This window comes from Eptatretus burgeri, chromosome 1 (assembly GCF_056783735.1).
Source record: "Eptatretus burgeri isolate ZD-2024b chromosome 1, Ebu_testis_v1, whole genome shotgun sequence".
Classification (NCBI taxonomy): Eukaryota; Metazoa; Chordata; class Myxini; order Myxiniformes; family Myxinidae; genus Eptatretus; species Eptatretus burgeri.
Genome location: NC_140961.1, coordinates 141,427,655 through 141,447,676, shown reverse-complemented (window position 1 = coordinate 141,447,676; position 20,022 = coordinate 141,427,655). Strand labels below are relative to the sequence as shown.

General features: G+C 43.4%; 1 protein-coding gene across 3 annotated transcripts in view; it reads right to left on the bottom strand.

Annotated features, from left to right (window-relative positions):
• The window catches only part of LOC147035638 (cytochrome P450 1A1-like), a 90,405-nt gene that overhangs the window by 8,473 nt on the left and 61,910 nt on the right, over positions 1-20,022 (bottom strand). For all 3 annotated transcript variants that reach the window (XM_085845735.1, XM_085845728.1, XM_085845742.1), the window contains 3 exons: positions 18,924-19,794; positions 18,691-18,817; positions 18,494-18,583 (listed from right to left, as the gene is read on the bottom strand). In XM_085845735.1, the coding sequence (XP_085701861.1) occupies positions 18,494-18,583; positions 18,691-18,817; positions 18,924-19,772 (1,066 nt within the window). In that variant the 5' untranslated portion in view covers positions 19,773-19,794. The remainder of the gene's footprint in view (positions 1-18,493; positions 18,584-18,690; positions 18,818-18,923; positions 19,795-20,022) is intronic.

Below are 20,022 nucleotides of genomic sequence, written 5' to 3'. Positions count from 1 at the left end.
GCAACAGTCGATGAGCTGAAAGAGAAAATTGAAAGACAATGTCTTGCAGTTCCCAATGAAATGATTCGTAACGCTGTTGAATCCATTGGTCCACGTTATCAGCTGTGTTTGAAACGTGATGGTCATCAGTTTGAACATTTGTAAACATGCATTTATCAACTTATACATTTAACCATTAATCTTGTTTCTAAGTCAATAAACAACGCATTTATTATCATTTAAAGAGCGAGTACATTTCTTTAGGACACCCTGTTATATATACAGATACCGGCACTCCTCACTTAACGACCAAGTTCCATTCCTATGACTAGGTCGTTAAGCGAATTGGTCGATAAGCAAGGATATATTTTTCAATGTTTATACAGTAGTGTACTACTGTACTGTACACTGGAATAAACAGAATAGAGGAAATAAGCTCTAATATACATTACTTAGGTTTGCATACTGTAAATACAGGTTATCGTTTTTATTTATTCTGAATAAAGAAAAGGTCTAAAGGAAACTCCAACTTGACAACTTTGTTTTAATTTGCATAACTCTTACATATTACAGAACATAAAAATACAATCAGCAAAAATTATAAAACTGATGTACCAAAACACATTACAGTTATAAAAAAAAGACATTCAGATTAACATTTTAGTCATTGAATCCTTCAAAGTGTGGTAGTAATAGTGAAATGGAAGGACTTGAGATGGCGAGGAAATTACGCTGAGACGCCGCGCTGCTGTTTCCACAACCAAAGTTCTTGTACAGCGTACAATACCGACTGGTCGGAGGGCTGGTCGTAAGTCCGAGCGGTCGTTAAACAGGTAAGTCGTTAAGTGAGGAGTGCCAGTATATATATAAACATATATATATATATATATATATATATATATATATATATATATATATATATATATCCATCCATCGGTACCATATTCTTTTCGCAGAGCGTTGGTGCTGCCTAAGCAGTTTCCTGGGCTATTGGGCACAATCCTGGGCAGGTTTCTACTCCGACACAGGATACTAGCATGTTGGCACTCATTTTGCCGACCTCAGATGGATGACACGCTGAGTAAACCCCACCTGGTATTAATTCAACAGCAAAGTGGGATTTGAACTCAGGACCTGAGGATCCCAAGCCCACCACTCTAGCCATTAAACCAACACCAGGTGTGTCTGTGTATGTTTATGTATATACGTATACGTATACGTATATTCAAAATCTTCATTTGAATAATGACTCATATTTAATGAGTAGAAAAAAACATTACCATCTATATCGATGCACTTTTTTTCAATAACAGATTCAACTACTACATTTTTTAACATTAAAGGTAATTTTAAAATGATCCTTAACTACTATTGAACAAAATGTCATTTCACCTGATATATTAACATCCTTTATTTCATCAGGATTTAAATATTTTGGGTTGTTGAAAAAAATACAAATTTCTTCTTGCATATTACAGATGGTCTTATGTTTTTTTTCTCAAGCATCATCCATGAGGTTTTTCTTTTTTGATACTTTTTCTTGTTTCATTGCTTTTTCTAGTTTTGAATATATTGCTCGAAGGAGAGGAGAAACTTTTGTTGGGGCTACTTTAATTGATGTCCTTCCAGATATACTAAAAGCCCATCCACTGAAGGAAATTGAAGAACTCATATTATTATTCGCCAAAATTGTTTTTATCCAGTTGTTATTATATTTATCTTTATTCAATTTTACATCCTTGACATATTTCTCAGTATCTTTTACAAATGAAGAGGTTGATTGAAACTTGTCTTTTGTGTCTTGATACATTGTATTTATTTAGTGAAAAAAGTTGGAGGATAAAATGGTTTTTAGCACAGATTCACCTATAAATTAAATGGAATTTTTATCAAGAAAATTTTATTTAAAGTAAAGTTTAGTTTTATAAATATGGTGAATACAACTTACTACGATGTTTGTAATCATGAATATAAATGTTATAAAAACACCTTCAAACCAACAAACACACATTCAATCTTTTCAGACAAATATCTCGACTTGACCAAGAAACAAAACATTGTGATAGATGTGATAATGATGTTCTTTAAAAAAATTATAACAAAACACCTTTAATCAAGCAAACACAAGAACAATGAAGAAAGGGAAGGTGCCACTAAATTCTCCATTGCAAACACTGATGTGGCACTTAAAGGACATATAAAAATAAGATTGTTTCAGGATCAAGACCCTGGACCATCTTCAATCATTGAAGCTGTTGATATGGTGAAACAATGCATTGAAACGATTTAATTAAAAACACATTAAGTAAAATGGAAACTTTTAAGTTTTATATGGAAGTAAAATTGAATATGGTAAGATAAGGTGATGAAACTACTCCCGGAAATGAGGACAAAGCCTCACTTTATCTCATCATTTCAACATTTTGTAAGATGTGATGTTTATGATGAACTGAATAGACAAGAACAAGATGTTGAGAACACTGTAGTAGGTCGTGGATTTACTATTACAAAAATAATCTTTTTAGATAAACACATCTTAAAATCAGATCCTCTTCAAGCTTCTTCTTATAATGATTTACCAAAAGAGATAAAACTTAAGAAAGCAGTTGTTAATATTCAAAACAAAGATAAGAAATGTTTTCTCTGGTCTGTTCTTGCTCACTTACATCCTCCACAATGGAATCCTGAAAGGGTTGAACATTATAACAAATACGAGAATACATTTAATGTTAAAGATTTAAAGATTTAAAGTTTCCAATGTCATTGCGAGATATTCCTAAATTTGAGAAAATGAATATAATCTATCTGTTAATGTATATGGATTAACGGATGCAAGCAAAGTTCAGATAATAAAAAGTTCAAATAGCTATAAAAATGATGAAACACACATTGACCTCCTCTACTTTACTTCAAAGGAAAAATCACATAATGCTTTCATCAAAAAATTGTCAAGATTTACCAAATCACAACTATACAAGAGAAAATGTAAAACGTATCCTTGTAAGAGATGTCTCAACTTCCTTCACACAAAAGAACGATTAAATCAGCATTCAAAATATTGTGGAAATCAGAAATCAACCATAATCAATTTACCAAAAGCAGGTTCAAGCATATCATACAAAGATTTTAACAAATCTATAAAACATCCGTTTGTGATATATGCTTATTTTGAAAGTATCCTTGAAAAGATAGATTCCGTTTCTCCAAATCCAAATAAATCATACACAAATAAATATCAAAAACATACTCCTTGTGGTTTCTGTTATTATATCAAATCATCTGTTGGTGATGAATACAACAAGTTAGAACTTTATAGAGGAGAAGATTCCTCAGAGGATTATAAAAGACGATTGGAAAAAGACTGTACAAGACGAAGAGAAATAATGGTTAAAACCTATAAAGCAATGTCATTAACAAAGGAAGAGAAAAAAACACAACACAAAGGAAGAGAAAAAGGAATTTAGAAAGAACAGTATCTGTCATATTTGTGAGGAAAAAATTGAGGGAGAGGTCAAGGTTAGGGATCACTTTCTTCTTACTGGAAAATATAGAGGTCCAGCTCATTCCCATTGTAATCTTAATTACAAGCCCCCAAACTTTATTCCTGTCTTTCTACACAATGCTCACTATGACACACATCTATTTATAAATGAACTTTCAAAGATATCGGGAGATATTTCTGCCATTCCTAACACAGATCAAAAATACATCTCATTCACGAAAACAATTCATACATCCCCCATAACCCATATCGGATTTGTTGACACATACAAGTTTATGACAAGTCCATTATCTAACTTAGCATAAAATATGAAAAATTACCGAATCTTAAATCACATTTCTCAAATCAAGAAGAGATTGATCTCTTATCATAAAAGGGAATATATCTGTATGACCATATGGATTCATTTGAGAAATTTAAAGAAACACAACTTCCTTCAAGGGAAAGTTTCGATGGCAAGTTGAATAAAACTCATATTTCCGATAGAGATTAAAAACAAGCTAAAAAGGTTTGGGAGAAGTTTAATGTAAAGAATCTTGGAGAATATCTTGATTTGTATCTTAAAACTGATGTATTGTTATTGGCTGATGTGTTTGAAACTTTTAGAACAGTCTATCATTGTAAAAATTCTGATGGATTAGATCCCGTACACTATTACACAGCCTTGGGCTTGTCTTGGAGTTCTATATTAAAAATGACAAAACAAAATTTGGAATTAATCAGTGATATAGATATGCTTTTAATGATAGAGAAGGCTAAACGAGGAGGAATATCTCAAATATGTTCCACGAGATATGCTCAAGCAAATTACAAATATCTTCCTGATTATAATAAGAATGAGGACAACTCTTACATAATGTATTATGATGCTAACAATGTGTATGGGTGGGCTTTGTCTCAATCTTTGCCTTATGGAAAACTTAAATAGGTTAAAGAAAAACATTATGAAAAAGTTTTACAAGACATTGTTGTCTCCTCTCAAAAGAATTGGATGAAGCTGAAGTTGGATATTATTTTGAGGTTGATTTAAAATATCCAGAAGAACTTCATCACAAGCATAAGACCTACCTTATGCCCCTGATTAAGAAAGTCCAAGAAAAGAATGGTTAAGTGATTACCAACAATCATTGAATATAAAAGGTAAATCTCCAGAAAAACTACTTACGACATGAAATGATAAAGAAAGTTATGTTTTGCATCAAAGGAACTTGAGAATATTTATCTGCTGAGTTGAGAGTGAGGAAAATTCATCAGATTTTTAAATTTAAACAAAGTCATTGGCGAAAGAAGTATATTGATTTTAATACAAAAAGGAGAACAGAAGCAAAAACAGATTTTGAGAAGGACTTTTGTAAATTAATGAATAAAGCTGTATTTGGAAAGACTATGGAAATGTTCGGAATCAACAAAACATAAGACTTGCTACATCTTGGAAACAGGCTTCAAAGTTAATTATAAACCAAATTTTGAATGAGCGGAGGTGTTTTCAGAGAACTTTTGTGCTATTCATTTTAAAAAAGTTTTGAAATGGATAAATCAATTTATATTGGAACATCAATTCTTCACTTGCCAAAGTCGGTAATGTATGACTATTACTATAATAATTTAAAATCAAAGTATAAGGATAATGTGTCTGTTATATATGGATACAGATAGTTTTATATTAGAAATTAAGACCAGTGACATATTGAAAATATTGATATATGTGATACAAGTAATTATAAGTCAGGTGATGTGTTGTTTTCATCAAAAAATAAATAGGTTATTGGTAAGTTTAAAGATGAATTGGGTAGAAAGGTCATGAGTAAATTTATAGGATTGAGATCAAAGTCTTATGCTTTTACGTATATTGATAATAATAATAATATTGAAAGGTGTGATAAGAAGCTAAAGGGAATAAAGAAAAATATAATCAAGGAAACAATAAACTTTATACATTATTACAACTGTTTAACCTTAAAGAAGGAAGAGTGCAGAAAAATGAATGCAATAAGAAGTTTACAACATCAATTATATACAGAAGAGATAAATAAGAAAGCATTTGGAGCTTTTGATGATAAAATATATATTTCAGAGAATGGAATCAATAGTCTCCCTTATTTTTATGGTTGCAAGTATAAGTGTTAAGATATTGGGTTGGGAATTTTAACAGGCTACCGCCATCTTTTTACTGATTTATAAATGATAGAACCAAGCAATAACCAAACCAAAGAGTGGAGATGTAATCAACTTTGGTATTTAAATGGAAAACATAAAGAATGTGAGAAATATCAAATAAATCTTATTGAAGAAATAACCGGGGTAAAAGTAGATAAAACAAATAAGTGGATAAATTTAATTACAAATAAGTTGGAGGATGTAAATAAAAAAATTAATATCCTTGAATGGACTGAAAACTTTGATGGTTATCAATTGAACAATGGAAAAACAATTTACTTCAATCTCAAAATGATATGTGGCTCAGGAGGTGGTCAAATAAGAGCATTAAGAGAAGTTTATCATTTCATTTCTGCTCAACAAAAATACTTAAACCAAGAACTAAGTTCCAAAGTAATCTTTGTGAATATATTCGATGGTGATGAATGCAATAGGAAAATTAAGTTATTCCCAAAAGTAGAACATGGACAAATATTCATTGGTTCGCTCTTTGAGTGGAATGAAAATATGAAAGGAAAGAAGTGTTTTAATCAGTAAGTCTCAATTTTACATTTGCTTGTGTGGAAGGGGGAGGAAATCAGTCTCCTATTTTGAGCTTTTGGGGCTTGAGCCAGTCTCAATTTAACATTTGCTTGTATGGGAGGGGAGAAAATCAGTCTCCTTTGTTACATTTGCTTGTATGGGAGGGAAGGGAATCAGTTTCCCATTTTGAGCTTTTGGGGCTTGAGTCAGTCTCAATTTTACATTTGCTTGTATGGGAGGGGGGAGTAAATCAGTCTCCTATTTTGGGCTTTTGGGGCTTAAGTTAGAAAGTTTTTCCCTTTTCCCCCATTCATTTGAATGGCTGCCTTAGAAGCCCCATTTATCCTCTACTTATATTTTGATATGTATGTATAAATTTATATATTTGTATATATTTGTTTCATATACTGTGGAGGTGTCAACTGAAGGCATTCAGCAGATGTGGATGTGACATGCCGACCAGATCAGACAACGAGCTTCCATGTTGTGTTCAAAGGTCATCAGTGATGTTGGTTTTTCAGCAGAAGTGGAGGAAGCTCCTAAACATCAGGGGAGTGACACACGGGTACCTGAGGAGAGCAACGTTGCAGTGGATGATATTGAGGGCCCAAAGGTCGACATTGTTCCTGAGCCAGTCAGGAGGCATTATCCACAAGGAGATTGAAAACCAAAACAACCAGATTGCTGTGGCTGTAATAATAATGAAAGGTCAAGCATGCAATGTGCAAAGGCTGAAGTATTCATTGTTCTCATTGACATATTTTGCATTGCATGAATAAGTAAGCCATGGGCATTTCTGGAGAATTTAATATTACAATTGCTCTGGGGGGGGGGGAGGGGTGTTAAAAGGGTGTTAATTGTTTGAGGAGGAGGATGGGTGATGTATTGCTATGTTGCATCTGCACATATGTGGACAGGCATGATGTGCTATGGTCAGATTAATAGCTTGTTGAGCAATGGCGGCGTTCTGGTAACCCGTGTTTCTCTTTGCCTCTTGACACGTGTTTCGGTAATGGGAGAATTGGACTCCGATGTTGAACACGTCCTCAGCCATTTTTCAGATATGCATTTACCAATGGTGTTCAAACATGGCATACACATAACGAATGACTGCTTACATATGCACGTAATTTTCATTTGAGAACATATCCAAGATAGCCGACTGGTGGCCATTTTGTTCTGATGTATGTTCCCCCTCCATCCCCTCCTTCACCTCAAATGGCCGCACTGCTGATACCGCACGTGAAAAAGCTGAATGCCTAAACTCGGTTTTTGCATCAAAATCTTGTGTCCAAAACCCATCGCTTTCTGTACCCACCTTACCAGTCTTACCCAACTGTCCCTGGACTCTGTGTCCTTTTCCTCTGACAAAGTGTAGAGCTTGCTGTCAAACCTCGATTCAGATGCTGCAACCGGTCCAGACGGCATTAGCCCACGTGTCCTAAAAACATGCTCCTCTGCTTTTGCTCACCCTCTCATTTTCTCAATGTCATCTGCCATCTACTTGGAAATCAGCAAACATTACTGCCCTGCACAAAAAGGTGCCAAAACAGATCCCTGCAACTACAGACCAATCAGCCTTCTCCCAATCATCAGCAAGGTTATGGAATCCATCATTGCATCAGACATTAAATCCTTCCTGTTCTCCAATGGCTTGATTTCCGATCATGAATTTGGTTTCAGACCAGGTCACTCTACTCTGGATACACTGCTTCTGCTCTCCCAACAATGGATGGAGGTCCTCATTTCCGGACATGAAATCAGAGCCATATCCCGAGACATAACGCGTGCTTTTGACATGGTCTGGCACCCTGCCCTGCTCACCAAACTCTTCCTATAATATCCAAGGCCATCTCCACTCATAGCTCGCAGACTTCCTCTCCTGTCGCAGCCAACATGTGGCCCTAAATAGAGTTCTTTCATCCCCTCTTCCTGTCCAGGCTCGAGTTCCTCAACGCAGCGTACTTGGCCCTGTTCTTTTCCTGGTTTTCATCAATGATCTCTCTGACTCTGGAAAATCGTGTTTAACTCTTTGCTGATGACTCCACCCTCTGTCGTACCATCTGTCATCCCTCAGACCGGCAAGCAGCAGCTTCTTCCCTCTCTGCAGACCTGGGTAAAATCACAAACTGGTCCAGCACATCGAACATCTCTTTCAATCCGGACAAATCTCACACTCTCACTTTGTCTCTCTGAAAAGACCGTTTGGACCCCCCGCCACCCCCCAATCCACTTTCTCAACAATCCTCTGAAAGAAGTCCTTTCTTTCAAGCTTCTGAGTCTCACTATCTGCCATGACCTTTTCTGGGAAAGCCACATTTCCAACCTGGCCTCCAAAGTCAGTCACCAACTGGGAATCCTCCATCGTGCAAAGTCCTTCCTCAGCCCACCTGAGCTCCTGACCACATGCAAAGCTCTCGTCCACAGCCTGATGGAGTGCTGCTCTCCGCTCTGGGCTGGTGCTCCTGCATCTCACCTTTCTCAGCTTCACGCTGTGGAAACCAAGGCATTTTGGATCATTGGTATCTCCCGCGATGTGGCTGAGTCTTTGGGCCTCTCACTCTCTCACCACAGGCAGGTCAGTGGTCTTTCTGTCTTCTGCAGTCTCCCCTCCGGTCTCGCCCCCCCTTCCCCCCGCTGTCTGAGATTTGTCCCCACCATGTTTCTGCAGGGCGCTCAAGGTCTGCCAACAACCCCCTTCTGGGTAACTACCAAAATCACGAATCATTGCTCACCTTCACTCTTTCATTCCTCTACCCCCCCCCCCTTTGAAATAAACTCCCTCACTCTGTTCAAACCCATTCTTCCCTCCAGGCCTTCAAAATGGCTGTTCACCACCAGCTCTCATTGTCCCCCACCCAAATCCTCGATCTTTTCTATCCCCGTTAATCCACTCCAAACCCACCTTCATCAAATTCCCTGCTTTCCTTCCTGAAAGTCCCTGTAATGTCCATCTTGTATACCCCATGTTCCCCAACCCATCCCTCTCTCTTCCATAGATCCGCTAATGTTGCTGTTCCCCACTGTTTTGTCCTTTCCTCTCCCGCCTCTCTTGTTCCATGCCCCCCTTGATGTGTATTGTGTGTTCGCTCTCATACGAGGCTCGACAAGGTATACAAAAAAAAGAATTGGCCCCAACGATTTCTCAGAAATGCATGGTTCAATTTTGTTCAAACTTTTCAAAAGCACAGTACATGATGGCACACACTTGCACCTCGTTTTTGTTTGCCATCTGATCAAAGATGGCCAACTGGTAGACTGGCAGCCATTTTAGTTGGAAAAAAACCCGGTGTCGAACATATCCTCAACCACTTCTTAGAAATGCACTTCCCGGTCTTGTTCAAACTTGGCACACAGAAAATGAATGATGGCTTACATGTGCCCATCTTTTTCTTTTTTTTTCAGATCATGTCCAAGAAGATGGCCCACTGGTGGACATTTTGCGACTTTAATGTGTCCCCAACCATTTCTCAGACATACACGGTCCGATTTTGTTCAAACGTTGGACAAGTACACGACCCGATGGCTTACATTTGCACCTAACTTTATTTTGCAATCTGATCAAAGATGGCTGACTGGAAGACTGGTGGCCATTTTATTGTAAAATAATATGGGCTCATCCTTTAACTCCAGAAAGTGAAGTTGCGAAAACGAAGGTGGCTATGACATTTTGTGTCTTTTTTTCTTCTTTGAATTGAATAACACACTTGAACACTGCAGAACACAATTCGCCTTTTTGGCACTTTCAAAATGCTTTCGTTTAGCAGTATTTGGACAAAATATTACGGCATTTTAAATCATCACAACCAATCAAATTTGCCACAAATTTACCAAATCAAATCAAAAAATTAGACTCCACCCATGTCCATGTTTCTCAAGATAGTGCAGGGTAAGGTGTTCTCCAAGTTATTTAAAGTGATCGACGTGGCCCTAGATTGTGCTTGAAGCTGGATGATGTTCTCCACAATGGTCCAAAATTGCATTTACTCAGTGATGTTGGAGGTTTTATCATGTGCCTGTTCTGAGCAATGGCCGTTTCTAAGATCTCATTTTGTCCTCTGCAAATGAAAATGGATGCAGGTTCACGGGGCAGCAGAGCTGACAAAGTATTGTATCTGTCATTAATTGGGTTTGCCTCGATGTGTATGATGTATTGAAAATTTTGTTTCGCTACATGTTAGAGGGATAATATTGTTGTAGATTTCCCGCCCGTCGGCATGCGAACGACCACGTCTAACCAATAGCGGTCGCTTCGCCCACCGAACGGACAATTCAGTCGTGACTTTCTGGAACAACACCAGAAACCAGTCACGGGTGGGTTTTTAATCCCACCATGGCCCAGTCCGTATTCTACCCGCGCGAAATAGGGTCAATCGCCGAATATCGATATACCTAAGTACCCGCGCGGGTAACCTACCGAGGGACCGTACCTCGGCGAAGGCCTGCTTGGACACGAACCGCTTAAGCGGTCCGTTCCATTCTGGGATAACCGAGCGGGTATTATCGCCAGACCTCGGCGGACCCGTTTCTATTTATCGGCTATTTAAAAACAAACTATATTCCGAGTGCAAGATGGGGCAGTTCAATGAGGGAATGGACGCAACGAACAGGTTTACATTCACACAAGGACATTTATTATAATGAAGCACGTATGCAATTAAACAAGGCAAAACATGGATGCAATTATACAAGCAACAAAAGCACGACAAAAGAACTACAACCATCTACTTATTATGTACAGTCACTTGCACTTAACAGCAGTTCCTACTTATTAGACGGGCCCACGGACACACGTATGCACACACACACTGAAGAAATGGTGGCAGAGGCCCTTAATAACGAGCTCCAGCTCGGAGGACAGGTGAGCTGAAACTCAGAACCTATCTCGAACCTCTCCACCTCGTGTGGTCTCCAAGTTGTTCGGACCCGGGCTCCAGCGAGAGCGAGCTGGATCCAATCGCCGAGCCGCGATCCTTCCCGAGCTCCCGCGAATCCTCCCGCGCTTCTCAACACGTGCTGGTGAGACGAGGCGCCGATCCTTCCCGTCAATGCGTCGCTTCCCCGAGGAACCACCTCCCGCGCTTCTCAACACGTGCTGGTGAGACGAGGCGCCAAACATTCCTGCCGATGCATCGCTTCCCCGAGGAACCACCTCCACGAAGATGTCGATGAGTCGCACCAAGCCGGGAACCAAAATGGAGAACAAAGAGCTCCACAAACCAAAAAGAAGAAGCCACCACTCGCAGCTCGAGTCGAGCGACCGGCTTAACTTCCTTCCAAACAGGGCAGCTTGAAGCAAAAAGCTCTCCCTAGCCAAGCAGAAGCCGAAGCTCACGGAACCGTCAAAGCAAAGAGCCTCCAAAAAGCCTCCTCCCGAGCCAGGCCTCAGCCAAAGCTCACTGAACCAGCCGAAGCTCACTGAACCAGCCGAAGCAAAAAGTTTCCGAAGGCCTCAACCCTAACGCAAGCCAAGAAGGACCCGACGGTCTGCTGAATGGCTACTCTCTGCCGAAGCAAAAAGCTTACTAACTAAGAACAAAGAAAGGATCTCATCTTTATCCGTCTCCGCCCCCCTCCCCCACGCCCGGCGTGACTAATGCCCTCGTGATCCATCCCCCCAGCTCAACCATGGGTGGGAGGGAGTTGTTGACATCATGAGTCATGGGACGGCAGGATTCTTCTTCCTCTTCACAGAAGAGGGGGAGGGATGTCTCCATTGTTCGTTCCCTAACTATTAAATCGATCCACAGCGCATCTAATCGATTTCTGAACATTTAAACAATGAAAGGTGAGCTATCTAGGGAACAAGCACTTATCGACATAGCTGACTAAAGGAACCTGTATGTTATGTGCAATCGAATTCCTAAATTCGTAACACTACCCCCTCCCCTTTTTACAGACTCGTCCCGAGTCGTCAAATTTTCGTGTGACCAGCATGTGTAGGTTTTCCCCTCGTACGTTCTACCTTTGGATCCCTGAGTGCAACATTTCTTTATATGTGTCCCAAAAATAAATAACCTAATGCGCTGCGTAACTAACTAAACAAACTCTCAGACTCATTTGGACAACTTAACTAAAATTGCTGGTGCTAAAACAAACATGCAGGTGAGGTTCCACGTATTTACAATTTTCACTCAACATATCCATTACTTAACCATGGCCCAGGACTTGTGATCTGTGAAAGGGGAAAGGCAAAAGTCATTTCAAAGGTCATTGAGGCAGGGGAATGGATGGAGATGGTTGCAAAACAAAAATGGACTGGATGCACAGGCTGCCTGCAGGGCAGTCCTCACAAAACTGGATGGTCCTGGCGCACATGGTGATGGATGGACACAGGGGCAAATGCAAACAAGGGCTAGCAGGCATGGGGTCTTGGCAGAGGCAGGCAAACGAGGCATGGCAAGGCAAGTCCATGCAGAACAGGCAGCTGCAGCACAACAGGCCGGCAGGTGAAGCTGGCCGGCCTCTGGTGTGGTTGCATCAGGTCTGGAGGGAGTGCAGTGGTGCCGGCCGCTTTGAAGGCGGGCTCGGACCTAGCCTACTGTCTCCCCCCACTCTCTCGCCTTTGCCCGTCTCTGTCCATACCCACTCCCTTAATTTGCCACAAAACACAACCAAATTTAGCCCCTCTTTATTTTTATTATTTTTATTTCCCTTTTATAATTGTCTCCCTAAACCTCTTTATCGCCATTGTCCGGCTTGCCTATCATGTCCACCTTGCCCACTCCAAACCCCTAAAATCCTTTTTAGAGGGGAATAGGGAGAAACTAGTGTCCTGTCTCAAGGCCCAACGAAGCCTCAGAATGGCCTCCTCAGAGTTTAGTGATCTACCAAGATGAGTCCAGCGGCCTACAATGAGCGAAGGGATGGATGGTGCGAAGGGGTACATCTCCTAACTATCCTAGCATTCATTAACCTGAAACTACCCCGGGGCATTCCAAAAACGCCTCACTTTTAAACTATCGGTTCTAACAACCATGATTCCCGTCGCCTGTGTTGGTGTCCATTATAAATTTTGGCCTTGCCCTCAAATTTTCATTCATGCCCTTGCACAATTTCCTGGCAGGGCAGCGTGGCTCAACTGGCAGGAACTCCCCCTCTGCCAAACTCTAACCATGGCACCCCCAGGCCTGCAGGCTGCCTCCGAGCCTAGCTGCTCCTACAACACGGGGGGTTGCCCTCTCTGGCATTGCCCCCCTCCGATACCCACGTGGCATGTTGATGCCCCGGGTCCCTTTCCGAGGGTTGCCCGTGCCAACTACACTGCCCCCCGTGGCATTCTGGCGCTACGGGTCCCGTATCCGACAGGTCGCCGGTGCCCACTACACTATCCCAGCCCCTCTTGGGCCCTTGGCCTACTCTGGCCGACTATTCCGGTGCCCAGGGTGCCCACTAAACAAAACTCACCTTTCCACAGCCACGCTCCCAGCCGGTCCATGAACTCTTGCACCCTTCCAAACGGGTTTCGTGCCTTCTCTCGACACCAACAACAACACGACCTCCTTTTAGTAAATTTGACTACCCACTAACTTACATTAAACTGACCCCGGGGTCTCTTGGGTGGGAATCACTCCTCCCCCCCAATCAGTCATCACACCATGCATACCACATTCGCTCCACTCACACACTTGGGCCCGCTGTCCCACACACATTCCTCACACACTTTCCATTTCACAACTCACACCAGCACTTTTTTCTGCCATCCTTCCTAATTAAATCCCCTGACTAACTCCTGCTCCCTCGTTATCCCTTAAAACTCATGCACGTTCCATTTACTCTACGTAGCTAAGCTACGTCTCCTCTACATATTTACATGTCTGTCCATGTCTCCAAAAAAATCCAAAAATTCCCATTTCCTAAATCTGAACTAAAATCCCTCCAACTAATCCATTCCACGGGCTCCATGAGGAACAACCCATGTCCCCATGAAGCCGGTCTAACTATCGCTAACCCATCCCCCTAACTAGTACTTCCTTTGCCCCCTAACAGGGGGTCTTCCACCCCCTGCCTGGGGCTCGTGTCCACTCGAAGTGGCGAGGCTTGCTTTTCTCTTTTTTTTTCTATGTGCCCACCAGCGCGGCAACTCGCAACCTGCGCTCTTTTCCGTGACGACATGGCAGCTGCTCGCTCTTCGCGCACCTCGTCCCTTCTTGGATGGTAACATCCGGCAGGGATGTGGTTTCGAAGTGTGTGAGAGAAACACCGAGGATGGAAGGAACAGCGTGTGTGAGAGAGACCGCATGTGTGAGCGCTGTATGTGAGGGAGATGGCGGTTAGCATGCGGGAGACCGCAACCCCATGTCCTAGTGTAATGCTGAGGTGTGTGAGCGTCGTGGCACGCAGGAGGGTGCGCGTTGAATGGCGACGACGACTGCAACAGATGAGGGACAAAAGCCGGGTAGCGGCCGTAGCTGCATTGGGGACCGTGCCGGGTTTGAACGGCAGCGCGCACGGGGTCCGTGCCGTGCAACGCACAAGGCCGCCACGTGCGTCTGCGCGAGTGAAATCCGGTCCGGAAACGTCCGCGCTGGATACAAGCCGATCCCGCGGGATGGACAGAAGTTCGGCTGGAAATGTGAATTTGGATGAACGGGTTCTCCGGGCGAGTGTGTTTGTAAAGCTCCATGTGGCCTGCCTCACACGTTCTGTTCGCAGAGCGTGCGAAGCGGTTTCCCCGATGCGCTGAGCTTACTCCGGCTTGCCGAGAGGTCGCGCAGGTTCGGGGTGCGTATGACGTCATCGGAGATTCCGCGGCGCGGGTTACGGACAGGCACAGCACATGAGCTCGCGTGGGGAACCTCTCGAACGCGGGGCTTGCTTTGGGATGCGCAGTGACGACGTGGCTGTATGGTTGAAATTCGCTGTTTCCCTCACGCATGCCCTTTCACTCACACATTTCGACACAATCACACTGGGGATTCGTGCCACAAGGGGTTCCGGGGCCTCCATAACCCTCAAGCTCTGCGTGTACTCGTCCACAGCACTCGCCCCCTCTACCTCGCAAAGCTCGACCGGACCCACCTGGTTGAGATCCGCTAAAAGGGGGAATATTCCCTCCCCTCGTTCCATAAGGAGGCTAACTGGCTGCTTGCACCGGGCCATGAGACATTCCCCAAGCTCCCCCTCATCGTCCTCCACTACCGCCATGTGTGTGTGTGCTCATCTTTCACCCCGTCTTTATCGTGTAGTCTCTCCGCCACTTTTTCTATCTCCCACGTCTCTATACATTTTATTTCCTTGTTCATCATTTCCGTTTCTTCTTGGCTCCATTTTCCTTCCCATTTGAGTCGTTCTTCCTCTCTGAGCCCCCTTTGCTGTTCGTTATCTTTCCGGAGTTTTTCCATCTCCGTGGACTCCAATTTTGCTCTCTCCTCGAGTTGATTAATTTCAAATTCATATCGTTTTTGCTTTCTACCCCACCGTCTCTCATGTTCTTCATTCTCCAATCTCATTGTTTCTTTCAATTGGTTGAGCTCCCTTTCCTGTTTTATTCCTTGTTCTTTCACTATCTCCGCACACTCCAATCTTGCTTTGGTTTCTAACTGTTCGATCTGCACAGTGTGGTTCCTCAACGTTTCATTCTCCGTTCTCTTTCTTTCCTCTCTCAACATCCTCAGCTCGTTTTGTAATTCCATGTCTTTGTCTTGGTGTTTCTGTACCTCAGAAGTTTCTTTTCGAACTCCTTTCTCAAATTGCATGCCTCCTCACTCATTTCATCCATTCTCTTGCTCATTTCCGCCTCACTTTCCACTGCTTTTCTCCTCAATTCGTCCATTCCCTCACCAAATTCCTTGCTAATTTTGACCCAATTCTTTCCTCTTTTTACCTCCTATTCCAGGCTTTCTCTGTCCTGATTGACTGATCTTACCTCTTCCTTCAGATGTTTCAATTCCAAATCGTGTTCACATTTCCCTTTTTCCAGTTTTTTTTCCCATTCTTCCTCCAAGTTCTTCCTATCCCGGGAGATACTAATTTTCTCTTCCTCTTTTCTTTTATTCAGTTCGCTCGCCATTTGTAACAAAAACCCACGCAACCGATCTACTTCCATCGTTTCCCTATGTAGTTCCTCGACTGTGCTGGCTAATTCCTCATTCAGCTCCCAAATTCGTTCCTGCGCATCGGCCAATTGTTGTGACTCCCCATGAACACAATCCTCCTGAACCTCGCCTGCGTGCCGCCATATCTCGTCCAATTTAATGGCAAACGAATGCAATTCTTTTGAATATTTCTCATCATACTTCCACTCCCCCAAGGCATTCGACACTCGTTCATGAAGTTTGCCCATGTATGCGCCGGTGCCCCGCCTCGCCTGCCATGCCCACGTGGTTTGAAACAGTGGCTGGGAGCACCCGCCTCGTATCGTGCCATTCGCTGTGCTATTAATAGCAGCCCGCTCACGCCTCGTTCCGCGATGAGGTGCGATCGCGCCGCTATTGTGCGACTCTGTTTGCCGGCAAAGTTCGTGCTCAGTGTATGAGGGTGAGCGCCCCCACTGATTACAATTGGTGGTGGGGTTATAAAAAGGACCATCCCGGGCCATGGATCCCACATCAAAACACATTTCTAATCCACCCTGCACCCGTTCGCCTTGAACCGCCATCTTGCTTATCGGAATAAATTTTAAAGCCCGCAATTTAATGGGAACCGAGGGTTGCTCCACACACCCTTGATCCAGTTCCCGTTAATTTAGTTTGGAGAGGAATGAATCTCTTTCCCACTCCCGGACACCAGTGTTGTAGATTTCCCGCCCCTCGGCGTGCGAACGACCGCGTCTAACCAATTGCGGTCGCTTCGCCCACCGAACGGACAATCCAGTCGTGACTTTCTGGAACAACGCCAGAAACCAGTCATGGGTGGGTTTTTAATCCACCACGGCCCAGTCCGTATTCTACCCGCGCGAAATAGGGTCAATCGCCGAATATCGATATACCTAAGTACCCGCGCAGGTAACCTACCGAGGGACCGTAACTTGGCGAAGGCCTGCTTGGACACGAACCGCTTCAGCGGTCCGTTCCATTCTGGGATAACCGAGCGGGTATTATCGCCAGACCTCGGCGGACCCGTTTCTATTTATCGGCTATTTAAAAACCAACTATATTCCAAGTGCAAGATGGGGCAGTTCAATGAGGGAATGGACGCAACGAACAGGTTTAGATTCACACAAGGACATTTATTATAAGAAAGCACGTATGCAATTAAACAAGGCAAAACATTTATGCAATTATACAAGCAACAAAAGCACGACAAAAGAACTACAACCGTCTATTTATTATGTACAGTCACTTGCACTTAACAGCAGTTCCGACTTATTAGACGGGCCCACGGACACACGTACGCACACACACACATACACAAGAAATGGTGGCAGAGGCCTTTAATAACGAGCTCCAGCTCGGAGGACAGGTGAGCTGAAACTCAGAACCTATCTCAAACCTCTCCACCTCGTATGGTCTTCAAGTTGTCGGGACCCGGGCTCCAGCGAGAGCGAGCTGGATCCAATCGCCGAGCCGCGATCCTTCCCGAGCTCCCGCAAATCCTCCCGCGCTTCTCAACACATGCTGGTGAGACGAGGCGCCGAACCTTCCCGTCGATACGTCGCTTCCCCGAGGAACCACCTCCACAAAGAGGTCGATGAGTCGCACCAAGCCGGGAACCAAAATGGAGAACAAAGAGTTCCACGAACCAAGAAGAAGCCACCACTCGCAGCTCGAGCCGAGCGACCGGCTTAACTTCCTTTCAAACAGGGCAGCTTGAAGCAAAAAGCTCTTCCGAGCCAAGCAGAAGCCGAAGCTCACGGAACCGTCAAAGCAAAGAGCCTCGAAAAAGCCTCCTCCTGAGTAAGGCCTTAGCTGAAGCTCACTGAGCCAGCCGAAGCAAAAAGCTTCCAAAGGCCTCAACCCGAACGCAAGCCAAGCAGGACCCGACGGTCTGCTGAACGGCTACTCTCTGCCGAAGCAAAAAGCTTACTAAGAACAAAGAAAGGATCTCGACCTTATCCTTCTCTGCCCCCCCTCTCCCACGCCCGGCGTGACTCATGCCCTCGTGATTCATCCCCCCCCCCCCGCTCAACCTCGGGTGGGAGGGAGTCGTTGACATCATGAGTCACGTGACAGCAGGATTCTTCTTCCTCTTCGCAGAAGAGGGGGAGGGATGTCTCCATTGTTCGTTCCCCAACTATCAAATCGATCCGCCTCGCATCTAATCGATTTCTGAACATTTAAACAATGAAAGGTGAGCTATTTTGGGAACAAGCACTTATCAACATAGCTGACTAATGGAACCTGTATGTTGTGTGCAATCGAATTCCCAAATTCGTAACAATATATAACTCACCAATCTCTTTCTGCATCTTCTCCTGAATATCGGGATATTTTGCTAGGTACAGCAAACTCCAGTTTAAAGTAGTTCCAACTGTGTCAAAACCTGGGTTGGGGACAGAGAGTGATTAAGTGATATTCCTCATGCACAGAAATATTTTTTCATTGTTTGAAAAGTTTGCTTTTATAGTGAACACGGCAGGGGGTGCCTACCTGCACCAAACAGGTCTACTACGGTGGAGGTGACTTGTTCTTTCGAGATTCGACGGTTTACATTTTCATTCAATTTGGTTTCTTTGCTCATCGCAATGAGAGAATCCGTCACATTTGCGAGGTTGTTCTGCGGGGGTATGAAGGAAAACAAAATAAATGTTCATCAAACATTATGTTATTCTGCATAAATAACAGAAGGGACGGCCTGGGTAGACATGGACACTGAAACATACCTTGAGCAATCCATCTTGTTTGTAATGCTCCTCCACATTCCGCTCAAGGATCAAGTTATATGTGTCCATGAGCTCCTTGAACTTTCTCAATCGAACGTTTGGCACATACTGCAGAATCGGTATGAAGTCTGCGAGGTTCTCAGTGCTTGCCGCCTTCGCAAATTCTTCACCAACAGCCAATATGCTTTGGAACTCCTTGTCGTCATGCTCAAAACGCCGACCAAAGAGAATTGCGGAGATGACGTTGCCAGCTGTCACCGTGACGTGTTCTGTTGGGTCGAATGCACCGTGCTCTGCAGTCAGATCGATACACATCTGCCCCAAGTATCGTGCCTCTGAACGCACATGTTGCTCGAGCGCACATGAGCATTCACTGTTCTCAGCCTCTTGTGAGCACACGGTGCGCAGGGCGTTTTGTGCAAGACGCTTGTAAGCCTTCCACTCAGCATTGTAAGGCTTGTTAAACACAATGCTCTGACCTCTACTAATGTCTGCCATTGATTTGAAGCGGGGACGTTCAGCAAAGTCTTCACCCTGGGTTACAAGAGCTTTCTTAAGGACGTCCAGGCCATTGAGGACGACAACAGGCCTTAAGCCGATTTTCAAGCTGAACACCTTTCCATACCGATTTACCATCTCAGAAAGGACAAGATGCGGTTCCTTTCCTAGCTGGAAGATGTTCCCCACAATGGGCCAAGGATAGGGTCCTGGGATGGAGTGAACCGCATTTCGCCGCTTACCCGAAGTGCGGTGTAAAGTCATGAGTGCCAGGAAAATGGTGCTGAAGATGAGCATGCTGCTCGGTATTAATGGCCACCATACCTCACTGGTAGCCAACGCACTGGCCATCTCAACAATGCACAAACAGAATCTACGGTACAAGAGAGAGAAAGAGAGAGAGAAAGAGAGAGAGAGAAAAAGAGAGAAAAAGAGAGAAAAAGAGAAAGTGAGAAACATGCATCTTTAAGTTGAAACCAACTTCCATCGAGTTTATACAGCATGCAAAAATTTATTTTAAAACTTGTTTTGCAGGGTCATGGTATAAAGTCTGCACGTACAATGATGAGCCAAAATATTATGACCACTGACAGGTGAAGTG